Source organism: Dermacentor variabilis, chromosome 3, assembly GCF_050947875.1.
Source record: "Dermacentor variabilis isolate Ectoservices chromosome 3, ASM5094787v1, whole genome shotgun sequence".
In the NCBI taxonomy this organism is placed as follows: Eukaryota; Metazoa; Arthropoda; class Arachnida; order Ixodida; family Ixodidae; genus Dermacentor; species Dermacentor variabilis.
Window position 1 is genome coordinate 135,194,205 of NC_134570.1, and position 18,394 is coordinate 135,212,598.

The 18,394-nt window shown below is 47.6% G+C and overlaps 1 protein-coding gene across 2 annotated transcripts in view; it reads right to left on the bottom strand.

The window, feature by feature from the left end:
- The window catches only part of LOC142574206 (uncharacterized), a 120,747-nt gene that overhangs the window by 39,132 nt on the left and 63,221 nt on the right, over positions 1 to 18,394 (bottom strand). For both annotated transcript variants that reach the window (XM_075683353.1, XM_075683352.1), the window contains exons 2-3: positions 16,556 to 16,647; positions 733 to 822 (exon numbers count right to left, since the gene is read on the bottom strand). In XM_075683353.1, coding sequence (XP_075539468.1) covers positions 733 to 822; positions 16,556 to 16,643 — 178 coding nt within the window. In that variant the 5' untranslated portion in view covers positions 16,644 to 16,647. The remainder of the gene's footprint in view (positions 1 to 732; positions 823 to 16,555; positions 16,648 to 18,394) is intronic.

Genomic DNA, 18,394 nt, shown 5'->3' on the forward strand with positions numbered 1-18,394 from the left:
TACCATCTTGGCTTCCCTTGGAATAACAGTTGGTGTCCTTCAAGACAATTGGAAGCCTCCTTTAGAAAACTGAGATGTCGTATACCGGCTCTAAATTTTTACTTACACAGGTGTGGTCTCCCTATGTTCCCTTTATGTTTTTTTTTTGCAATGCACCTGAATCTCGCGAACATTACCTTCTTTCGTGCCATCAATTTTCTAGACAAAGAAAACTCTTAGAAAGCTCAATTAGCAAGCTTGGGCTATCGCTAACCTGGCGAACCATTCATTCTTTTGGGGCGACTTCACTGAGATCCAGCCACAGAATGATTTTCTCACAGTTTACAATTTCATTAGAGAGATACAAGGAGTACCGTGCTGGATTTCTAAAATAAAATTATTTCTATTACTTCATTTCTTTATGTTAACTTACATTATTTAAAATTCTTAAAGATATTTTTATTAAAGTTCTAATTCACATTTCATGAGTCCCACGCTCTACTCTTCAAATATAGTTTTCTTTCGGTTCTAACATACTAGAAACCACGTGCTTCTTGGCCAATCCACCACAGTGGGTAGGTGCCAGTGTTTGCGAGACAAGATAAGACGCCGTTCGCACGTACCCACTCTAACGTCGCCCTATCCTTGCGTTTGCGCTTCTCCTCCTCCTCTTTCACTTGAGGCGTTCGTTGTTACCATTACAATATATTCAAACAACTGTTACTGCTAACAAATAAGTACAATCCAGCTCACCTGGGTCTTCCAAACTGTATTTGATATAGCTGTTCATGTCGGGATCTTGGACGTCTGGGCACCACATCACGAGGCACGCCTTCCTGCACTCTGCAAACATGAACCTCCCTTTAGGTTATCATTATACGGAATAAGTCGTCGCCTAAGACGCACATGTGCTGCATCAAATTTACGTTTGCATTGCACACTTTTGTACATAGTGCTGAGCTCTACTGAATGTCGCACAAATTTGTGCAGGTTAGCCAACACGGCACAGTCCGGGTTAGGCTCCTGGCCTTTAATTTATTCACTTTGAAATAAAGCTTTGTCATAAGCCATTCCATATGACAGGGCCAATGCCTTCTATAGTGAAATAAAAACAACACTTGTAAGACGCTTGAGGTTCGAATTTAAGAGTGGAAAGAGATATCATTCAAAAATCCCCGACCCTTTGTCACGCTTTCCGGCAGCTGTAGCTTATGTAAAAGTAATGTTTTCCTGAAAACGCTAGCGGTGAACACTATAGACGAAGACGACCTTTCTCGTTCTTTTTTTTTATCCCTCCCCTCCACAGTGGGTGCCGCCGCGGTCGACAGTGAGCGGAGGCGAGCGGCATCTGGATGGGTTCGCAAGGAACCGCGCGCAGGCGCGACGCTCCTATTAATTAAGACAGACTTCAAAGGGGAGCCGGAAGAGATGTTTGCGCTTGAGATTCCGCGTAACAGAATTATGTGTTCTCGCTTATTCAAACTACAATACGGCGCTGTTTTGTCTGTATGTTGTTTTAACTCGTAATTTACCAATTTTCTGATGTATCTTACCTTGAGAGATCGACACTTTGCAAACAGAAAATTCAGCTCCCCGTGCTGTAGGCCTGAGGAAGCGTTCGGGATAAGTGGTGCGTGAGCATTTGTGTGCAAAACATTTGCCGTTATTGCTTTGTTGCTACCTCCGCCATCAAGCTTGATGGAGTGACATTCAGCTAGCGTTGTTTGTTTAGTCGTCTTACGTCGCGTCAAAATAGTGGCGGCAAGCTGGATTCCGTTTTCCTTTTTTGGAAGCAGGATGCATTTGTGACTTTTCGCGATGCTGGATCGCCAGCGACCAGGTGTAGAGTTATCTGCACTGAACAACCGCGACCATGCGTCGGGTTCATCGTTGTTGGGCCTTTAAAGAAGAGGGTTACGTGAAAAATGTTATGTTCAATCTGAGTGCCAGTGTTCGTGCAGCTGGCAGCCCAATTGGATTTTACGTCTTTGTATTCGCTCTTGCTTATCTCTTCCTGCAGTGCTGTAGAAGCTTAACTACCTGCATTACAATACGAATTTAGTGCTTCGCAAACTGTTACGTGCATGCATAAAAACAAAGCTAAAATAAAGCTCAGCGATGAACTCGAGTGGCTTGGATAGACGCTCACACATCCAACCTGCCGCACCGCCAGCTGGCGAAGCAGCCTGCACTTCGTCGGCCAGCCGTTGCTTCATTCGCTAACTTCTTTCGCACTACGAGTCACCGCATAGAATGATCGCGGACTTTGTATGATATTTTCAAACAGATTGCATATATGTCATATAACTCGTCACATGAAGGAGCCAATATATGTGCTATCGGATATGTAGCAACGTGCGATGCGGCGATTTTAAAAAGAATCGTTAGGAAATACGGCCCCTGATTTTCATTTCATTTCCCAATAAAAATACCTGTATTCGCTGGCGCGCGCACACTTGCACGGTTCAAGCCGGACAGACGCCTGCAGAGCGAGCCCACGCGCTGAGAGCTGTGACTGTGCACCGAGCACAAGAGCGCGCTCTCAAACTACTAACCGTAAAGCCGCTCAATAAAAACAAAAAAGAAAATAGCGCCGTCCTTTTAAGACTACCGCCTTCCTCCTCTCCTGGGACTTCCTTTGACGTTCGGCCCTCCCATTGGCCGAACGCCGCCACGCGCTTTTCAAAGCGAAGCTTTCTTCGCCTTTTCCTTCGACTTTCCGCTGCTGCTGCTGTGGTACTGCACGTCGCTAACGCCGGCCGCGTCGGTACGTAGCAGAGATGCACGCCACTAAGGCCGCCCTCGTCGGGACCTGGTTGAGACGTGGGCATGTCGCAAAAATATGAAAGAAATGCGCTGCCGTTGTTTTGTTTCAGGACATTTGTTTATGAGTTTTCATTCTCAAAATTCCGAGGAATAACTTTGTAAAGAATGTAAGACAAGGTATGCGCCATGTGGAGGGCCTGAGCGGTTGCGATTCGGAATGATTATTCGCCAAGCGACGCCCGCGACGTTGACGACGGATTTTCTGCGACACGGGGCCCTCAACGCTATCGCGGTAGTATATGACAGGAGTGTGGCACAAAGGAAACGCGACACGAGGAGGTCGTGTCAACATTTGCGCAGCGTAGCATGAGCACAATGCCCTCTTGACGCCGTAGCTATACATAGTTCCCTGTTCGCGAAGCCGTGCTGCTGGCCTTTCGGATGCATTACACGTGTAAATGGCGGCAAGCGACTCTGCCGAATTCCATGTGTAAAGCGAGAGGCGGTGCGGAGGTAGGTCTGGATTCAAAGAATCAGCCGGGCTGATTTCAACCCAACGCAATGGTCCCGGCTCTGCGAGGTAAGCGAGCAATTCTACGCTCATTACTAATCTCATATGTTGCCACTTGTATGCGAATTCGTAACTTTTTCGCTCTCCTAAGTGCATCGCCTCTACCCGACGCTCTACGGTTACCTCTGCCCACTCTGCAACGTACCCGACACTCTGGCACACTTACTCCTGGAATGCCCGTGGCAGGAAGGCAGCGAAATGCAACCAGAGACGCACGCAAAACGAGCAATAGAAGCAAAGGACCTATTTGAAACGTGGGAGGCCAAGCTAACCCTCGGGGACCTGGAAGACCAACGACAACTCGTCGCCAGGGCCAAGAGGGCAGTCGAAGCCAGAGGGTTCCTGGACGAAGGAGCCCTCCAACCTTAGGGTGATACCCGGCCTCGCTCGGGACACTGTTTCGTATACTAAACGTTTCTTTCTCTGTCTCCTAAGTGCCGCATATTCGCGCTGCGTTTATTGGCAATTTTGGTGGCCGACTTCGATCAGGTAGTCCTAAAACGCACATGCTTTTTGGTGACTGAGTCATACATTCCATGGCGTTGTCTTTGTTTGGCTTCAATGTGTAAGAACACCATCTATTTGTTTATCGCAGTGCGATACGAAGCGGTGATTGGGGGGCAACGATACCTTGAAGGCGATCTGCGATGCCGACAGAGTGTGCCGACAGTTAATATAGGGTGTGTTTAAATTCTGGCCAGCATCGGAGACAGTCTACGTGGGTAGCAAAGGAGACAGCTGAGACAGTTTCGTGGCCATGTAATGGAACACGTTGCTAGCCGTCCAGAAGAAGCAGAGAAGACGCTTCTGGTACGTGATGCCACCTCGCGGTGACAAGAAAAGTTCAGAGAAACAAACATTTCTGTATTTTAAGCATTTGCGCCTAAAAACCTATCAAAAACACGATGTAGCTTACATTAAGCGCGTGGGATAACGTGTGTGCTTTTTCTTATGCGCAGACAACCTTCCTGTCGGCTTTCGACGCGTCCTGCTCAGCCGCCATCTTGTTTGGACAGGAAAGTAGCTTGCATCGTTTTCGACTTCGATGCTGTCTTGGCGACGCTGTCTACTTTGACGTCTTCGTTAGAATTTGAACGAGACTTAAGATGGCCGCGGCATGCCTATAGCCGTGTACTTCGCCCTATACGGCGAGTATTGGAACATAGCCGTAGCTTCGAGCTTTGTCTTCGCGACGCTTACTTAGCGTTGAAGAGACTCGCACGGGCCTGTACATTGAAAAGCGATCTGCGAAAGTGGCTTACTGCAGCGTTGCTGAGAAGCTGCTGAAACGATGTGTTCTCGCCGTTTCGTTGGCGCTGAAACGAGAGAGGAAGCAGGAAAGGTAGAGCCAGCCAAGCGCAACAATATGCAGACCTCCTCTCTAGATGTTTCCGTAGACAGTCATGATATAACTTTAAAAAGTTCTCGTCGAAATACGGCCTCAAAGGCGCCAGCGACATGCCGCGACAGCGTCTATTTCGGAGGGGGTCTGCAAGTTACGCTCCGCGCAGGAGGGGCCAACGCCGGCGCAGGAGGAGAGAAGAGAAGGCGCTACCTTTATTTTTTAGTGGCATTAACCAGCCGAAGCCGCCACCGCGCACATGGTTTAAGCCGGCGAGACACCGGCAGAGCATGCCCTATGAGCATGCCCTATAGAGCTATGAGCTTACACCGAGCGCGAGTGCGCGCTCTGAAACCACTAGTCGATGCAGGCGCGCGTGCCCCACGGAAATCCTATTTCGCTGTCATTTACGTGCTCTGAAACGCCTCTTTTAATCAAATGACGGTGTCGTTGCACTGCAGCTTGTGTGGAAGTTCGGGTCTATATGAAAACAGTTGTCACGTAGTCTGGGTCACTAGAAAAGTTTGAAGGCTGGCCTAAAATTGAAGGGGGAATTTATAGTCTTACAAAGGATTCATTACAGATCAAAATTCATGATGTATACTTGTTATAAAGTGCTCGCTGCGAATCCTTGAGTGCACGTTTGGCTGCCATACAGAGTCTGCACTCAATCGTTTTTCCGGCGTTCACCCATGACGTACTCTTTAGTGGGCGCCGCGATTCTGACGCAAACCAAAAATTACCACCGTTATTCTTGGCGTAATAATGCATATATCCATACGCGACGCAGTGAGCCGGCATGCCATACAGAAACGTGGGCACGGGAGCTTGCCTCAGCGTGCCGGAATGCCCTGGCGGGGAGCCGCCTGCTAGGTTTTAAACCGCATAGGGTGCGCTTGCAATCGTCGCGCACGCGCATGCGCAGCAGCTTCTTTGCAAAGTGTCAAATTAGTTCGGTAAGGCATGGGCGCCACGCGGAGGGCCTGATTGGTGCGGGTCGATTTTCATCTAACAGACAACGCCACCGATGCATTCACCGGATCTTCTTCGACATGGAGCCCTTAACGCTATGGCGTAAAAATGAAAAAAAAGGGGGCGAAGATACAAGCTCGCACTCGGTCAGGTAAGGTTCGAAACAGCGAAGCTGGTAAATTAGGGCCACCTCGTTCAAATGCGTTAGCCCCGCTGGCTTGGGTGGATACTTGAAGCCGTTGGTCACGCTGAACTGCGGCACCTTTCCGCGTAAGACCTCTTTCTCGACAGGTCCTACACAGCCTCATCTCATCGTGGCCGCTGGCCTCCGGGAAGATGTCTCGCAGCACACACGTGCCTTGTGCACGTTTCTCGACAGACTGAACCAGGTTGAGCGTCCATAGGTTCGAGTCAAACCACAGTCATTCGCACACTGGGCAGGAATGTCCAAACTCCAACGAGAGAAACTCACGTTGAAACCGATCAGTGGCACCCACGGCTGAAGCACGAGCTCGGCGTCGCTCGTATTCGGCCTCCCGTACTGCTCGGTCTTGGCGTAATCGTCGATGCTTCGCTGCGATCCAGTCTCTCTCTCGACTGGCGCATTCTGGGTCTTCGTGTAGTCGCCACCTCTTGGCTTCGGTATCTCTGGCCAAGTAGGTCGGATCGGCGCGTCCTTGTCCTTGCTTCTTCCGCAGCGCAGCAAGTCGCTTCGCGATGCGCAAACTCTTCTTCGGCAGTACGAACTTTCCTAGGCCACCCCATGGCATTAACTGACCGAGCGCCGCCGAGCACAAACTTTCAAATCATTTTCAAGGTTGAGTGCACGCGCATTCCCAACCGTTATCGCTGCGCATGCGCAGATCGCGGCGTGGCGCGAAACCGTCTGCGCGCAGTGTCTCCGTCCGTGGGCGTCGGTGGAGCTTTGTGATACTCGGGCAATTTTACGCCGAGCCAAGCGCAGCTTCGCTGTTAAAAAAGGAAAATAAGCAGATTCCATGTACTGTGGGAATCGATGCAAGCGAAGCTTTGTCGGCTGTTTTCGTTTATTGACGTTTTTTGGCGGTGATATGTTGAGGGCATACGACTGTCATGCAGGCATGGGAAATTTTACCTTGCCTGCTTCCCTCGGCGCTTTATGCGAGCTTTCGTCTCGTCGGCACCAAGTGCACGCTTCGGCGTCATTATGGCTTGTAGCAGTGTAGCCCATAAAATTAAAGCCCCTTCAAAAGCCCCTTACCAGATCTGGCCATTTTGAGCTCACAAGCGCAGAGCCTACAATGCTCGCTAGCGATCGTGTTTGCAAAGAATTACATCGCTACGCGCTGCGGAAAGGGCTGAAATTTCAATCCGAGCGCTGTTTCCATCTTCACTCTCGGCGAATCAACCCAGAGAGGGACGATGACGCAGTCGGGCTCCTGCGCCTACGTAATTGTGTCCGCAGTGTGACGTCGCTCGTGGTGACACGTGACTTCGATAATTATTCAAGACAACATCTCTTATCTGTGCAATCTGTTGCTTGCATTGATGAATCTAAGTTTAGAGAAATAACAAAACACAGAAAAGGAAGGTCTGCATAGTTTTTGTTTTATTTTCAACGAAGCAAGGGAGATGTACTTCCGCTTCGTCTGCTTGGTCTCATGGTCGTGCGCTCACGTGCGCAGGTACCGAAACTATGCCATTTTCTACCGTGTTCCAGCGCGTGATCACGCTCTGCGATCCACTTGTTCTGCCTCAGTATTCGTGTAGCAGTGAATTATACCGCTAGTCATGTTTTCTTGTGCACAGTGCGCAATATCGTGCGCTGCGCGATGGTGACAACAGCGCGCGCGTGGCGCGGTCAGCGGAAATGCGTAGGGCAAGAAAAAAAAAGAGAGGAGAAAAAGATAAAGGCGGGGCCTGTGACGTATGCGTCACGCGATTCTCGAGATATGGCACGGGAGAACGCAGGGAAGGAATTTCGTTGCGAAGGCTAGACGGAGCGCGGGGTGAGAGCGTCTTGCATGGCAGTGGAGCCCGCCTGCTGAAATCATAGGTTAGCGGCACTGAAATACTATCTCGGCTATTAATGAGCCGATCTCAAAAAAGTTGCGGCAGGACGCTCCCTAGAGGACACGTAAGAACTTCCAGCGTATAAAAAAATTTTAACGCGACAGCGTTAAGGAGCTCGTGTCGCAGAAAAGCCGGTGTCGTCGGCGTTGGCCATGAGCGATAAATCCCAGCCGGCACTTCATGAATAAAAAACAACTTGCAAGATGGGCTGGGTGAGAATCAAACCAGGGTCTCCGGAGTGTGAGAGGGAGACGTTACCACTGAGCCACGAGTTCCATGCTTCAAAGCGGTAGAAAAGCGCCTCTAGTGAACGCGCTGTTGCCTTAGAAACGAGCTGTTTCTAAGGCTCAGGCGTGCGTCGCTTGCTCAGGCGCACATTTCGTTGTCGCGCCGAAAGCTGCGTTGCTCGACGCTCACCGCGTCCGATGCGGGGCGCGTAGTCGCTGCGCCGTAGCCCATTGTCTTACACCCCTTGGCGGGTCGACGGGAACGCTGTCGCGTTCCACTCTTGAAGGCGAAGCTTAAGCGTCCTCCAATTTTTGCAATGGGGCCTGGTGAGGGGCCCTTTAAACTTCGTAAAGTAGCGCCACGCTTTCAAGAACGCCGCCTCCTCCTCGCGCGTTCTGGACGAGGCCGACGCCGCGTCGCTATTGGCCTAATACCTTGACGTGGGCCCTCACGCTGGCTTCGTTTCTTTAAAGTCGGGCTTCAGCGCCATGTTTGCTTGTAAAGCGTCTGCAGAAAGGCAATGAGCGCACGTTGGCGCAGTTGATATTCTGTGTTTGGTTTGCGAACGCCTTGAACTAAGGTTTATGGCAAGTAAGACGTCGCTTCATGGCATTTTCGATCACGATAACGCGCTGCGCCTTCGTATGCCAAAATAATTTCAGGAATGACAAGAAGCTCTTCTCGATACCGTCCGGTAAGCGCTACGGGTTCGCCCAGATCTCAGTTTTGAAGGGTTAAGAAAGACGTGGTTTCATCAAATTGGGAAGGAGAACTTCAGACCAACATTCTCCACACGACTGTACGAAGTAGTTGCGAGTCTCTCACAGTATAGTCCTACGGGACGTGTACTTTCTTTATATAAGCAGTACGTGGTCGTATTTTGTGAGCTTAATCGTATTGTACGCCAACAGGCTTCAATTCGCGGGAATTTAAGGATGCGTGGGAAGACGTGATTGCGAAACCTTTAGGATTAAGCGCATTAATTTTGACAAAATTTGAAGCTCGACCGCGAAAACTCATCTTACGAAAGCAACTCTCTGCATTTTGTGGTTAATAGTAATAATATTTGGGGTTTTACGTGCCAAAACCACTTTCTGATTATGAGGCACGCCGTAGTGGAGGACTCCGGAAATTTTGACCACCTGGGGTTCTTTAACGTGCACCTAAATCTAAGCACACGGGTGTTTTCGCATTTCGCCCCCATCGAAATGCGGCCGCCGTGGCCGGGATTCGATCCCGCGAACATTTTGTGGTTATTAAATAGCCTTGTTTATAGCGAATAGCTTTGTTTGCCTCTTTCGTTCCTGTTCGTCATTGGCGATCGCCCAGTGGATTTGCAATACAAAGGGAAAGTGTTCATGCTCTCCCGAAACCGCGTTCGTCGCCAAACGACAGCATCATAAGTCTTTGAGACGTACGTGGTAATTCGTTTCAGCTTTAAAGTGTGCACAGATTAAGATGCGGCGGTGGAGCACTCGGAAAGAAAACGTGCGGTCGCCCGCTCGTTCACTGGCTGGTTTAGTCGTGGTTCGCTCGTTCGTTTAGTCGTTCGCTTACTCGTTTGTTCAACTATTACCTCGTACTATCACTATGTCTCTGAGACACACGTTATGACACAACACATTGTGCCTCAATATAAACGATTGCATCATTTCACTTACCGAAATTGGGGCCGCGTCATAGCGCGGTCATCACTTCACTGAAGTCATATCTCGCAAATGTTATTTCAGAGCGAGCGTAACTGTCCTCAATGCATGTACTTCAGTGCAACTCGCATGGCGACAAATACCTCACTTTGTGAACGGACGAGCTAGCGCACGATGAAATGCGTTTAATGATGAGTCGATAACCTGAATGAAGCGCTGTTACGGCATTCCCGCTTCGCGTACGAATACTAAAAGATCAGTTCATTTTCTACATACGCAGAATCCCTGCTCGATGATCGGCCGCGCGTATTTCTGCCAACTTTGAGGCACGAGAAACATAATAACACCAGCGCCCACCTCTGAGCCTTTGTGTGTGCTTAGAAAATTGGCACGCACGTTGGCGGCACGGTAGCTTGTAATACTCTTTCGAACCTGCAGAGCAGTCATCGTCCGTGCCCCCTATCGGTATTTGTACGTCATAGCTGATACGCACCACGAATTCACATGGTAAGGACGGCGCAGGTTATTTAGGCTACTGAAAGCTTGCTCCAGGTCCGGATATTGGCATTCGATTGTAAATGTGTTATTTGGAACCATTCGCAACAGGATGTTGCGACACGTACTTGACAAATGTTGGGTACCTAATTGTGGCGCACGCGATACGTTTGGAGTCGTCATGCATGGCGTTAGCGCTCGTCAGATACTTCTTTTAAATAAATATTTATCAATACAGAGAAAGAAACGCTGGCGTCGCTGAAGATTTACACTATACAATATGAATTTCTATACGGGCGGTTGCCCGTATAGAAATTATACGCTGTACAGGAAGTTACTCGGAGCTACAAATCCAGCGCGAACGCTTAAAGCGCACCTCCTGGCTATGCGTGCATTCACGCTGCGAAAGGTCGCCGGCTACGCTCGAGCAGTGTAGGCGGCACCACCATCGAGGTGAACGCGTGAAAGAGCGGAGAAACGAGGAGCGAAGGCGGAGAGTGTCGCTACTTTACGAAGTTTAAGGGGTTTGCATAAAACCACGCATAAAACTGCTCGCTCTCTCTCTAATCTCTCGCTAATATTCTCCCCACCTCCTCCCTCTACTGTCGTTGCTGTTGCGGGTTAGCACGGAGACAAATGCGGCAGCTCCTGTACAGCATTTGTGAGGGGTGACGCCTACTTACGCGTCCAGAGGGCGTTGTGCAAGTGCGACGCGGCGTAAATCTCGACAGGACCTTCTCCGGTCGTCCTTCCTTCATGCCACACTCCTATTATGTACTAACGTAATAGCGTCTAGGGCCTCGTGTCGCACAGTAACCGGTGTCCACGCCGCGAGAGTCGCAATAATCATTCTGCACGACAACCGCGCAGGCCCTCCACTTGGCGGATGCATTGTCTCATATCCTTTCAGTGTTATTCCTCAGAATTTTTGAGAATGACAGCTCAAAAACAAATGTCGCAAAAGAAAGCACCGATAGCACATGCCTTTTATGTTTTGGCGACATGGCCACGTCTCGACCACATCCGGACGCGGCCACCGTTAGCGGCGTGCGTCTCAACTACGTCCTGACGTGGCCGGCGTTAGCGGCGTGCCGGATTGCAGCAGCCGCAGCATCCCACAGCAGACCAAAGCAAGAGCGGAAGTGGGAAAGCCGAAGGAAGAGGCAAAGACAGCTTCGTTTTAAAAAGTTAAATATAAAAATTTAATTAGCCGTTGCCGCTGAACATAGCGGAGCCTAACTTTTACCAGCTTTAAGAGGAAGCATTAGCTCGGGCCCAACTCCGACGCGACCGATTCATATACATGTAAAACGCAAAAACGTTTTTCTGGAATAACACCTGGACCGATTTTAATGAAATTTATTGCATTTGAGGGAAATGGTTCAATTCGACTGACTGTTGGGAGCGAAATTTCTATTTAGGGCCTGAATTTTGTCAAAAGGATTTTCAAAATTTCGGAAGTTTGAAAATAATAGGAGCACGAAGTTTACAAATGAATAGCTCTGCATCAAGAACAGATATCGCGGTTCTGTAAGGCACCCATTAGATCATTAAAAGCGGACAAATTGTATATGTCAGTTTATATATTATGTGAATTTGTTACGTCGTGTACGAGGGTTCTGCAAAAGCAGTATTTACATATTGCAAATTTTTTTAGATATATGCGTGACATATAAATTTTGTCCTCTTTAGATGTACTATTAAATGCAATTCACGGACTTGTGATATCATATTTCTTTGACGAGTTACAGAGTTGTAAACTTGATAGTATCGTTTACTGAAAATTTTCGATGTTTGACAATGTTTAATAAAAAATTGACGACATAAATCAAAAATTCGAAACCAGCAGTCACTAGATGTTCAATTTTACTTTTAAATGCAACATACCTCGTCAAATTTCGTGCAGTGGTTGCCGAGAAAAACGAATTATCCTTTTACATGTATTTAGATGGGAGCACCCGAGCTAAAGCTTCCTCTTAATGGGACGCTCTAATGATTGCCAACGAAACAAAGAAATGTACAGTCAAGCGCAGCGTTCTGCGCGCGTGAGACATTGAAATCGCTTGAGAAGAGAAGGCGTTAGTTCCGTGCTGTCCATCTGCTTGCTGCATAGTTGTAATATGCACCTGTGACCGCGCACGCATTACGTTTCCGTTTCCGCTGTCGCCTGCATGTTCCGTATATATTTACGTATATGCAAGCCATGCGTTTTCCTAAGCCGTATATTCAAGGTAGACGCTAAACCATTCAAACGCGAAAGCTGCTAATACCAGGTCCTTGACAAATCTGGCTCTCGACAAAATAATTCCTCGGAGGCTTATAGAATTTCAGTGCTCAAGAAAAAGGCAAAACAATTTCACTCACAGCAGATATCATTTAAAGATAAGTGCAAAATAAGAATGATGCTGATCCCACGCACTGTGGGAACCGATGTACGCGAAGATTTCTTTACAGTTTGCTTTGACAATAATTATCGGTGACGTTGATGGCGAGAGTACGATAGTAGTGAGTTGATGTTAAACGTTACCTTGCTTGCGGCTCAGCTGTTTGTCTGCGGAGTGCACAGAACACACAGAGAGATGTGTTTCCGTGAGGCCTTGTAGTGCGCCGTTGTTCATAACCTCAGGGAGGGCTCAGCATTGTCATTGCCGGGTATGGCACATTGCATCGTGGCAAAAGCGTTGAACTTTAAGTGAATTACTGGGCTGTACATGCCAAAACAACAATCGTAAATTGAGGCACGGCGCAGTGCCAGACTCAAGATTAGTTTTGACAACCTGGTATTCTTGAACGTGCAACTAAATCTACGTGCACAAGGATTTTGTGTTTCCCTCCCGTCGAAATGCGGCTGCCGCGGTCGGGATTGAACCCACGAGCCGGAGCAGTACCATAGACGCAGGGATACCACGGCGGACACAGAAGTGTTGATTTGACGTGGGATCGCTTCCCTACGGTCGCCTAGTCTCTACGGTGATATAATGCGGCTTTGCGTCTACATGCCTTGCATCTGTTGTCCACTTGAAAAATTTGCATGTTTATTTTTCAGAACTAGCAGGGACATAGCGTAGCGTACGTCGAAATCAAATTGATCCAGTTTGTATGCAAGCAATGTCGAGTCTATACGCTCGGACATCTTTCTGAGGCTATTAAGGGAAAGCTAAGATCGCGTGGCTGCTGTACATGTGTTACCCCAACAAGTATTCCGGCAGCGTTTGACCGTGTTTTTGGCTGCTCGGAACAGACGCGGAGCAATGCCGCTTCCATGTGCGATGGTTTTCCGTTTCCCCAGACGCAGAAGGGAAAAGCTGCAAAAATAAGTAGGTATTTCCACTCAGCGGCATGTTCTGTTTATTTAACTGTTACTATTGAGACGTTTATGTTTTGGCTTCCCCAACCTATACTAACGTGGATTAAAACGCCGGACTCTTTTCAGAACCGCTCTCATTTGTGTGCGCTTTGCCTCCGTAGCTTCACCTTTATGCCCACAGAAGGTTATCCACTAGTGTAGTTGCTGCGTTTGCTTGACTTCTCAAATTACCTTTTCCCTTTCCCGCCCTCCCACCATATATACGAGTGGAAGGTGCCAAGGCTGTCATTAACTCGTCTGTGAGTGACTGTGAAGAGGAAGAGGCGCTATTTTCCGCAGCTTTAGGGAGCACGACTCAGCGCCTAGGGGAAGGGGAGGTGTACATAGAGAAAGAAAAAAGAGAAGAGAGAGAAAGGTCGAGGCAATGGGAGAGCCCGGTACCGTTCGGTACCGCTGTCAGCTGTAGCCATGCGGCGCATTCACAATTTACACGACAGCCCCGTGTCCTCCAGAAACGTAAGAAGGTGGCTGAAGGCGGAGCCGTGGTGCCGGCCGTGAAACATTACCTGGGATACTGCGGGGAGACCGATGCGTCGTAATGAGACGTAGAGCGAAGCCCTCTCTTTGCAGAAGGCGGGGCAGGAACAAAGAATATGGTCGATTGTTTCGGCCTCGCCGCATGCCGAGCAGGCCGATTAACTCGTTTCACGTCTGCGTCGGGTCTACCCATTCTCCGCCTCTTCTCTCCCTTCCTATCAACCCTGCTCAACTCAACCAAATCCAGAGGGAAGATAGATATTCCCTCTCTGGACTTGCGCCTTAGTGGATGGATGGATGGTTGGATGGATGGATGGATGCTATAAACATCCCCTTTGGAACGAGGCGGTGGGTTGTGCCAGCAAAGTCTTGTTACTTTACTGGCTAATTTCCACCTGTGTTAAAAAAAGAAGAACTGAACAAAGGAAACCACGATCAATACCCATAAAGAAAGTTTTTGAACACTTATTGTGAACTTTGTTTTTGTACTCCTCCGTTTTTTCTGGTTTCCTCCCTTCCACAAATGTTCCAATTGCCTCTTACTAACCTCCATTGCGGACATCTTTACTTCCCCCTACTCTCGCTGAACCCAAGGCCTTCAAGGATGCCAGTGATTCCTAAATCGACAGCTGGGCAGATTTCTTCACACTTTAATATTAGTATTTCTAGTATTTTACACATAAATGAAAATGGGAGAAAGCCTCTACATCTTTGTATATGAATACTTCAGTGTGTTAAAAAATATTTAACGAAATTCCTTTATTTTGCTGGCTATGGACGTTTCAGACTCATGACGGATGCCCCGGTTCATTGCGTTACGAAAAGATGCGAGCACGGGTGAAGGAAGCATAAAGAAACTTTCGCTTGTGTGATCGATACATGGCTTTGATGATGTATGAAGGGCACTTGGCGCAAGCTGAGAAAGTTGTAGGATTTGTGTGTTTCTAAATTTGTTCCTGCATCCAAAATTACTAAATGTTCCTTGCCGAAGTAAGGAAGCCTCTATTGCGGTTGGGCCACCCTGTGTCAAATCCAAAATCTTCCGTACTGAGGTGTTTGCTCAAGGAGTTAGTCACCCTTCCGCACAATAAACAACGTCGCAATCGCTTTCATGAATCCATGTTCCACTCCTGGATTAGCACAGTGGCTTTACTTGACTTCTTACTCCGATGATACTCACCCAAGCGTGCACGCAATCGCCTCCTGCAGGCCGGTGACAAAGTCCGGCGTAAAGGAAAGAGTGACGTTCTACGAAAGACTGTTTCCACGTAGAGTTGTTGATTAATATTGCTAGAAGCCTTGTCGCAGGAGACGTTCATCAACCTTGGGAATGATGGTTACTACGTCCATCTACATAATCATCGTGCTTGCTACTACTTGCATTTTTGTCCCATTATTTATAGCTCTTTTTATTCAAAATTTCCAAACAATTATATTTTCCTCATTTCATGAAGGCAGTAAGGCGCAGCAACAATACCACTTACATTTAGTCATTGCAGATGATTGCATCATTCATCCACAGCTTTATTGAAAGCGTTAAATAGGTAACGCCATAAAAACATTTGAAGCTACAATTGCAAATTTTATGCAAATCTTTGCACTACGCATCATTTCAATGCGTGCTGAACCTAATCGCTTACAGCTCTCGTAGACTCTAGCGCCAGAGTTCCTTCTAGTAACTTTTCCAAGAACCCATGGTTTTCCGACACTGGCATCACGATGTCGCCTGAAGACGTCACGTTTTGAGCTCTTATATTTCATTTTTTCACGTTAACATAATTTGAAAGATTCCAAAGGTCGATATATTGACCCATAAATAAAAAAAGTAATTAACGAACTTCTTTTTTGTTTATTGAAAGCGCTGACCTAAGAGTTATACTGGGTGGCCTCATACCTGTGTAAATGTGTGCCATTCGTTCCTTAGCTTTCGAAAACGCACTTTTCCTTTGGGACGTCGAAGGCAGTTTCTAGAAAACACTTGATTCTTCCATAGCTTATTCAATTTAGGGAACCGTGAAGGGCTTCTGATGTAATTTTAGTTAGTCACCCTAGCAAAAGAAAGTTACACACTTTTATTCTCAAAACTTCAGCTTGATTGCGTCTTTGCTGACATAGTTATTTGTTTCGCTTTGAAAAGAAAGCCCTGGAAGTTTCCAAAAGTGTAATCGGGGCAGCAACTAGTTTTGTTGACGCGTTCTGCATTATCAGTGTTAGTTCACATATTTTATAATAAAATGCACCATGTATAATTTTTCATATGCCTACACACCATTTATCTCGCCTTTTCCTTGGCCAAGAATGTAAGGTAGAAATTAACTACACGCCGTGGCGGCGTTGTGGCTTTGCGTTGCGGTGCTGAGCCCGAAGGCGTCAGATCAAATCCCGGCAACTGTAGTGGTATTTCCTCAGGGCGGAAATGCAGAAGAGCTCATGTATATCGTGCATTGGGCATACGTTGAAAAATAGCAGGCGGTCAAATATATTCCAGAGTCCCCCACTACGGTGTTTATCACAATCATATCTAGGTTTAGACGCTTAAAACCGTTGCACTTAACGTAATTGAACAATTGAAAGAGATTCACATTAGGAGTATTTCTTTAGCAGTAAAAAATGGGGAAGTACTGTTATAGTACTCAAATGAACATCCAGAAAGAACTCACCGCTTCCTAAGGAACCTGGCGACGTTATGACCACAAGCAAAAGGTAATCACGTAGAATGTGCATGGCAAGTATCCATGGATGACGCATTTTGCTAGAAATGAAGTAAAAGTACTGCGTATGTAGGGGAATTATAGAGAAACCGTTCATAATTGCTTTCCAATTCCACATACGTGAAACAGTTTCTTGAATGCCAAATCAATCGCAGTGTTACCAAATAAATCTGAGTGGCCATGCTGCTGACAAACAAAGCAATAAAATAAAGCACTTAGACAGTAAGTGAGGCCATAAAATGCATGCAACCAGAAGCACAACTGGTTGATTTCGTGATGGTCTTTCACTACTTAAAACAGTACCGCTACTATTAGGAAGGCGTAGAAAAGAGGCTCCACAGTAATTGACACTACCGAGTAAAGCACTTCTACAGTACATGAAGGTAACAGACTTGAATTGCGACTTTAGGTACGCTACACCTTTCATTAAGCATGCGACTAATCTAGACTCATGACTTCTCTATCTCTTTCCCTCCCCCATCTCCTGTCATAGTGACTGTGCAAATAAATATGAATGAATGCGAAGAAAGGGTCTGTTTAATCCGAGTACTTGTTTTCGGAAAAGAAATTGACAGTTACACGATGCAAGGAAAGGTATTACATATGTTTGTTCTGCGCCTCCATCTCGGTGCGTTTGCAGGGGCCCATACCAAAAAGTCGCTTTCCATTGTTTTCCTAGGAACGTAAACCTACGAGGCAAGTTAGCCATTCAGCGAAGAGAGTGTCTTTGCTTCCCTGCTCACTAGAACCTCGTTCGCATATGTGAAAGAAAAAGCCACAGGTCTGCTCAGCACACGCAATACACTCATAGCGTAAGCTGGAAGAGCGGCTCCTTAGGAGCTCCATTTTCGGCAGCACGAACTGGAGGGCCTCTGCGGCGAAGTCTGTTCCCGTCCTTATTCACGAGAATCATCTTAACTGTGCGCCCGGCTCCGAGGGTGAGCTTCGGGTTGTGGTGCTCTCTGCACAGTGGTCTGCTGAGTTCGACGTTGCCTGCTTGCAGCCGCGCGCATAGCTCGACGATTAGCTTTTTCAGCACTGGTTCGTATCTTGCGAGGAGGCGCTATAACGTGTACGGAAAAGTAAACACACGTATCTACATTATGCGCCGCACATGCCGCATCCCTTGACCCGCGGCACAATACCAAGCTTTTGTTGATTGAAAATGACGGCTTATTCTCATCCCTTTTTGAAACGGGGCGGTGACTAATAGTCAACTAGGCCTGCCTGAATTAACCAGCTCCAGCTAACGCAGCGTGCAACTTCTAGAAGTAGGGACGCCTGGTGGGTCGGGCCTGTATTGCACTATCTTCGGTATTGGCCCACGTATAGGGAGTGCTTAACGCCTGCTTCACCTCCGCTGCGGATCGGACCGGCGTTGGACTATCTTCGGGTTTGGCCCACGTATGGGGAATGTTTAACGCCTGCTTCACCTCCACCGCCGGTTGGCCCGTCATCGTACTATCTCGGGGATCGGCCCACGCATGGGTTGTTTTTTTGCTTACCACGCCAACGACACGAAAATTCCCTTGAACGGTAGAGCTATACAGCTTCGCTGTAAAAATTACTGGAATGGAGATGACGCCTCATAAGTGACGCCGGATCACCACCATGTTATTAAAGGCAAGAAAAAATGTTAGCAAATAGCAGTGCCTGTACGAGGCACTTTGTTCCTGCTCAGTGTCCATTAGAATGGTTAATTTTGCCGTGCAGATATTGTTCAACGTCTTTCTTTGTGTCTGTGGTTTGAAACAAAAGTTTGTCTAGTTTTTATGTTCATTATGATAT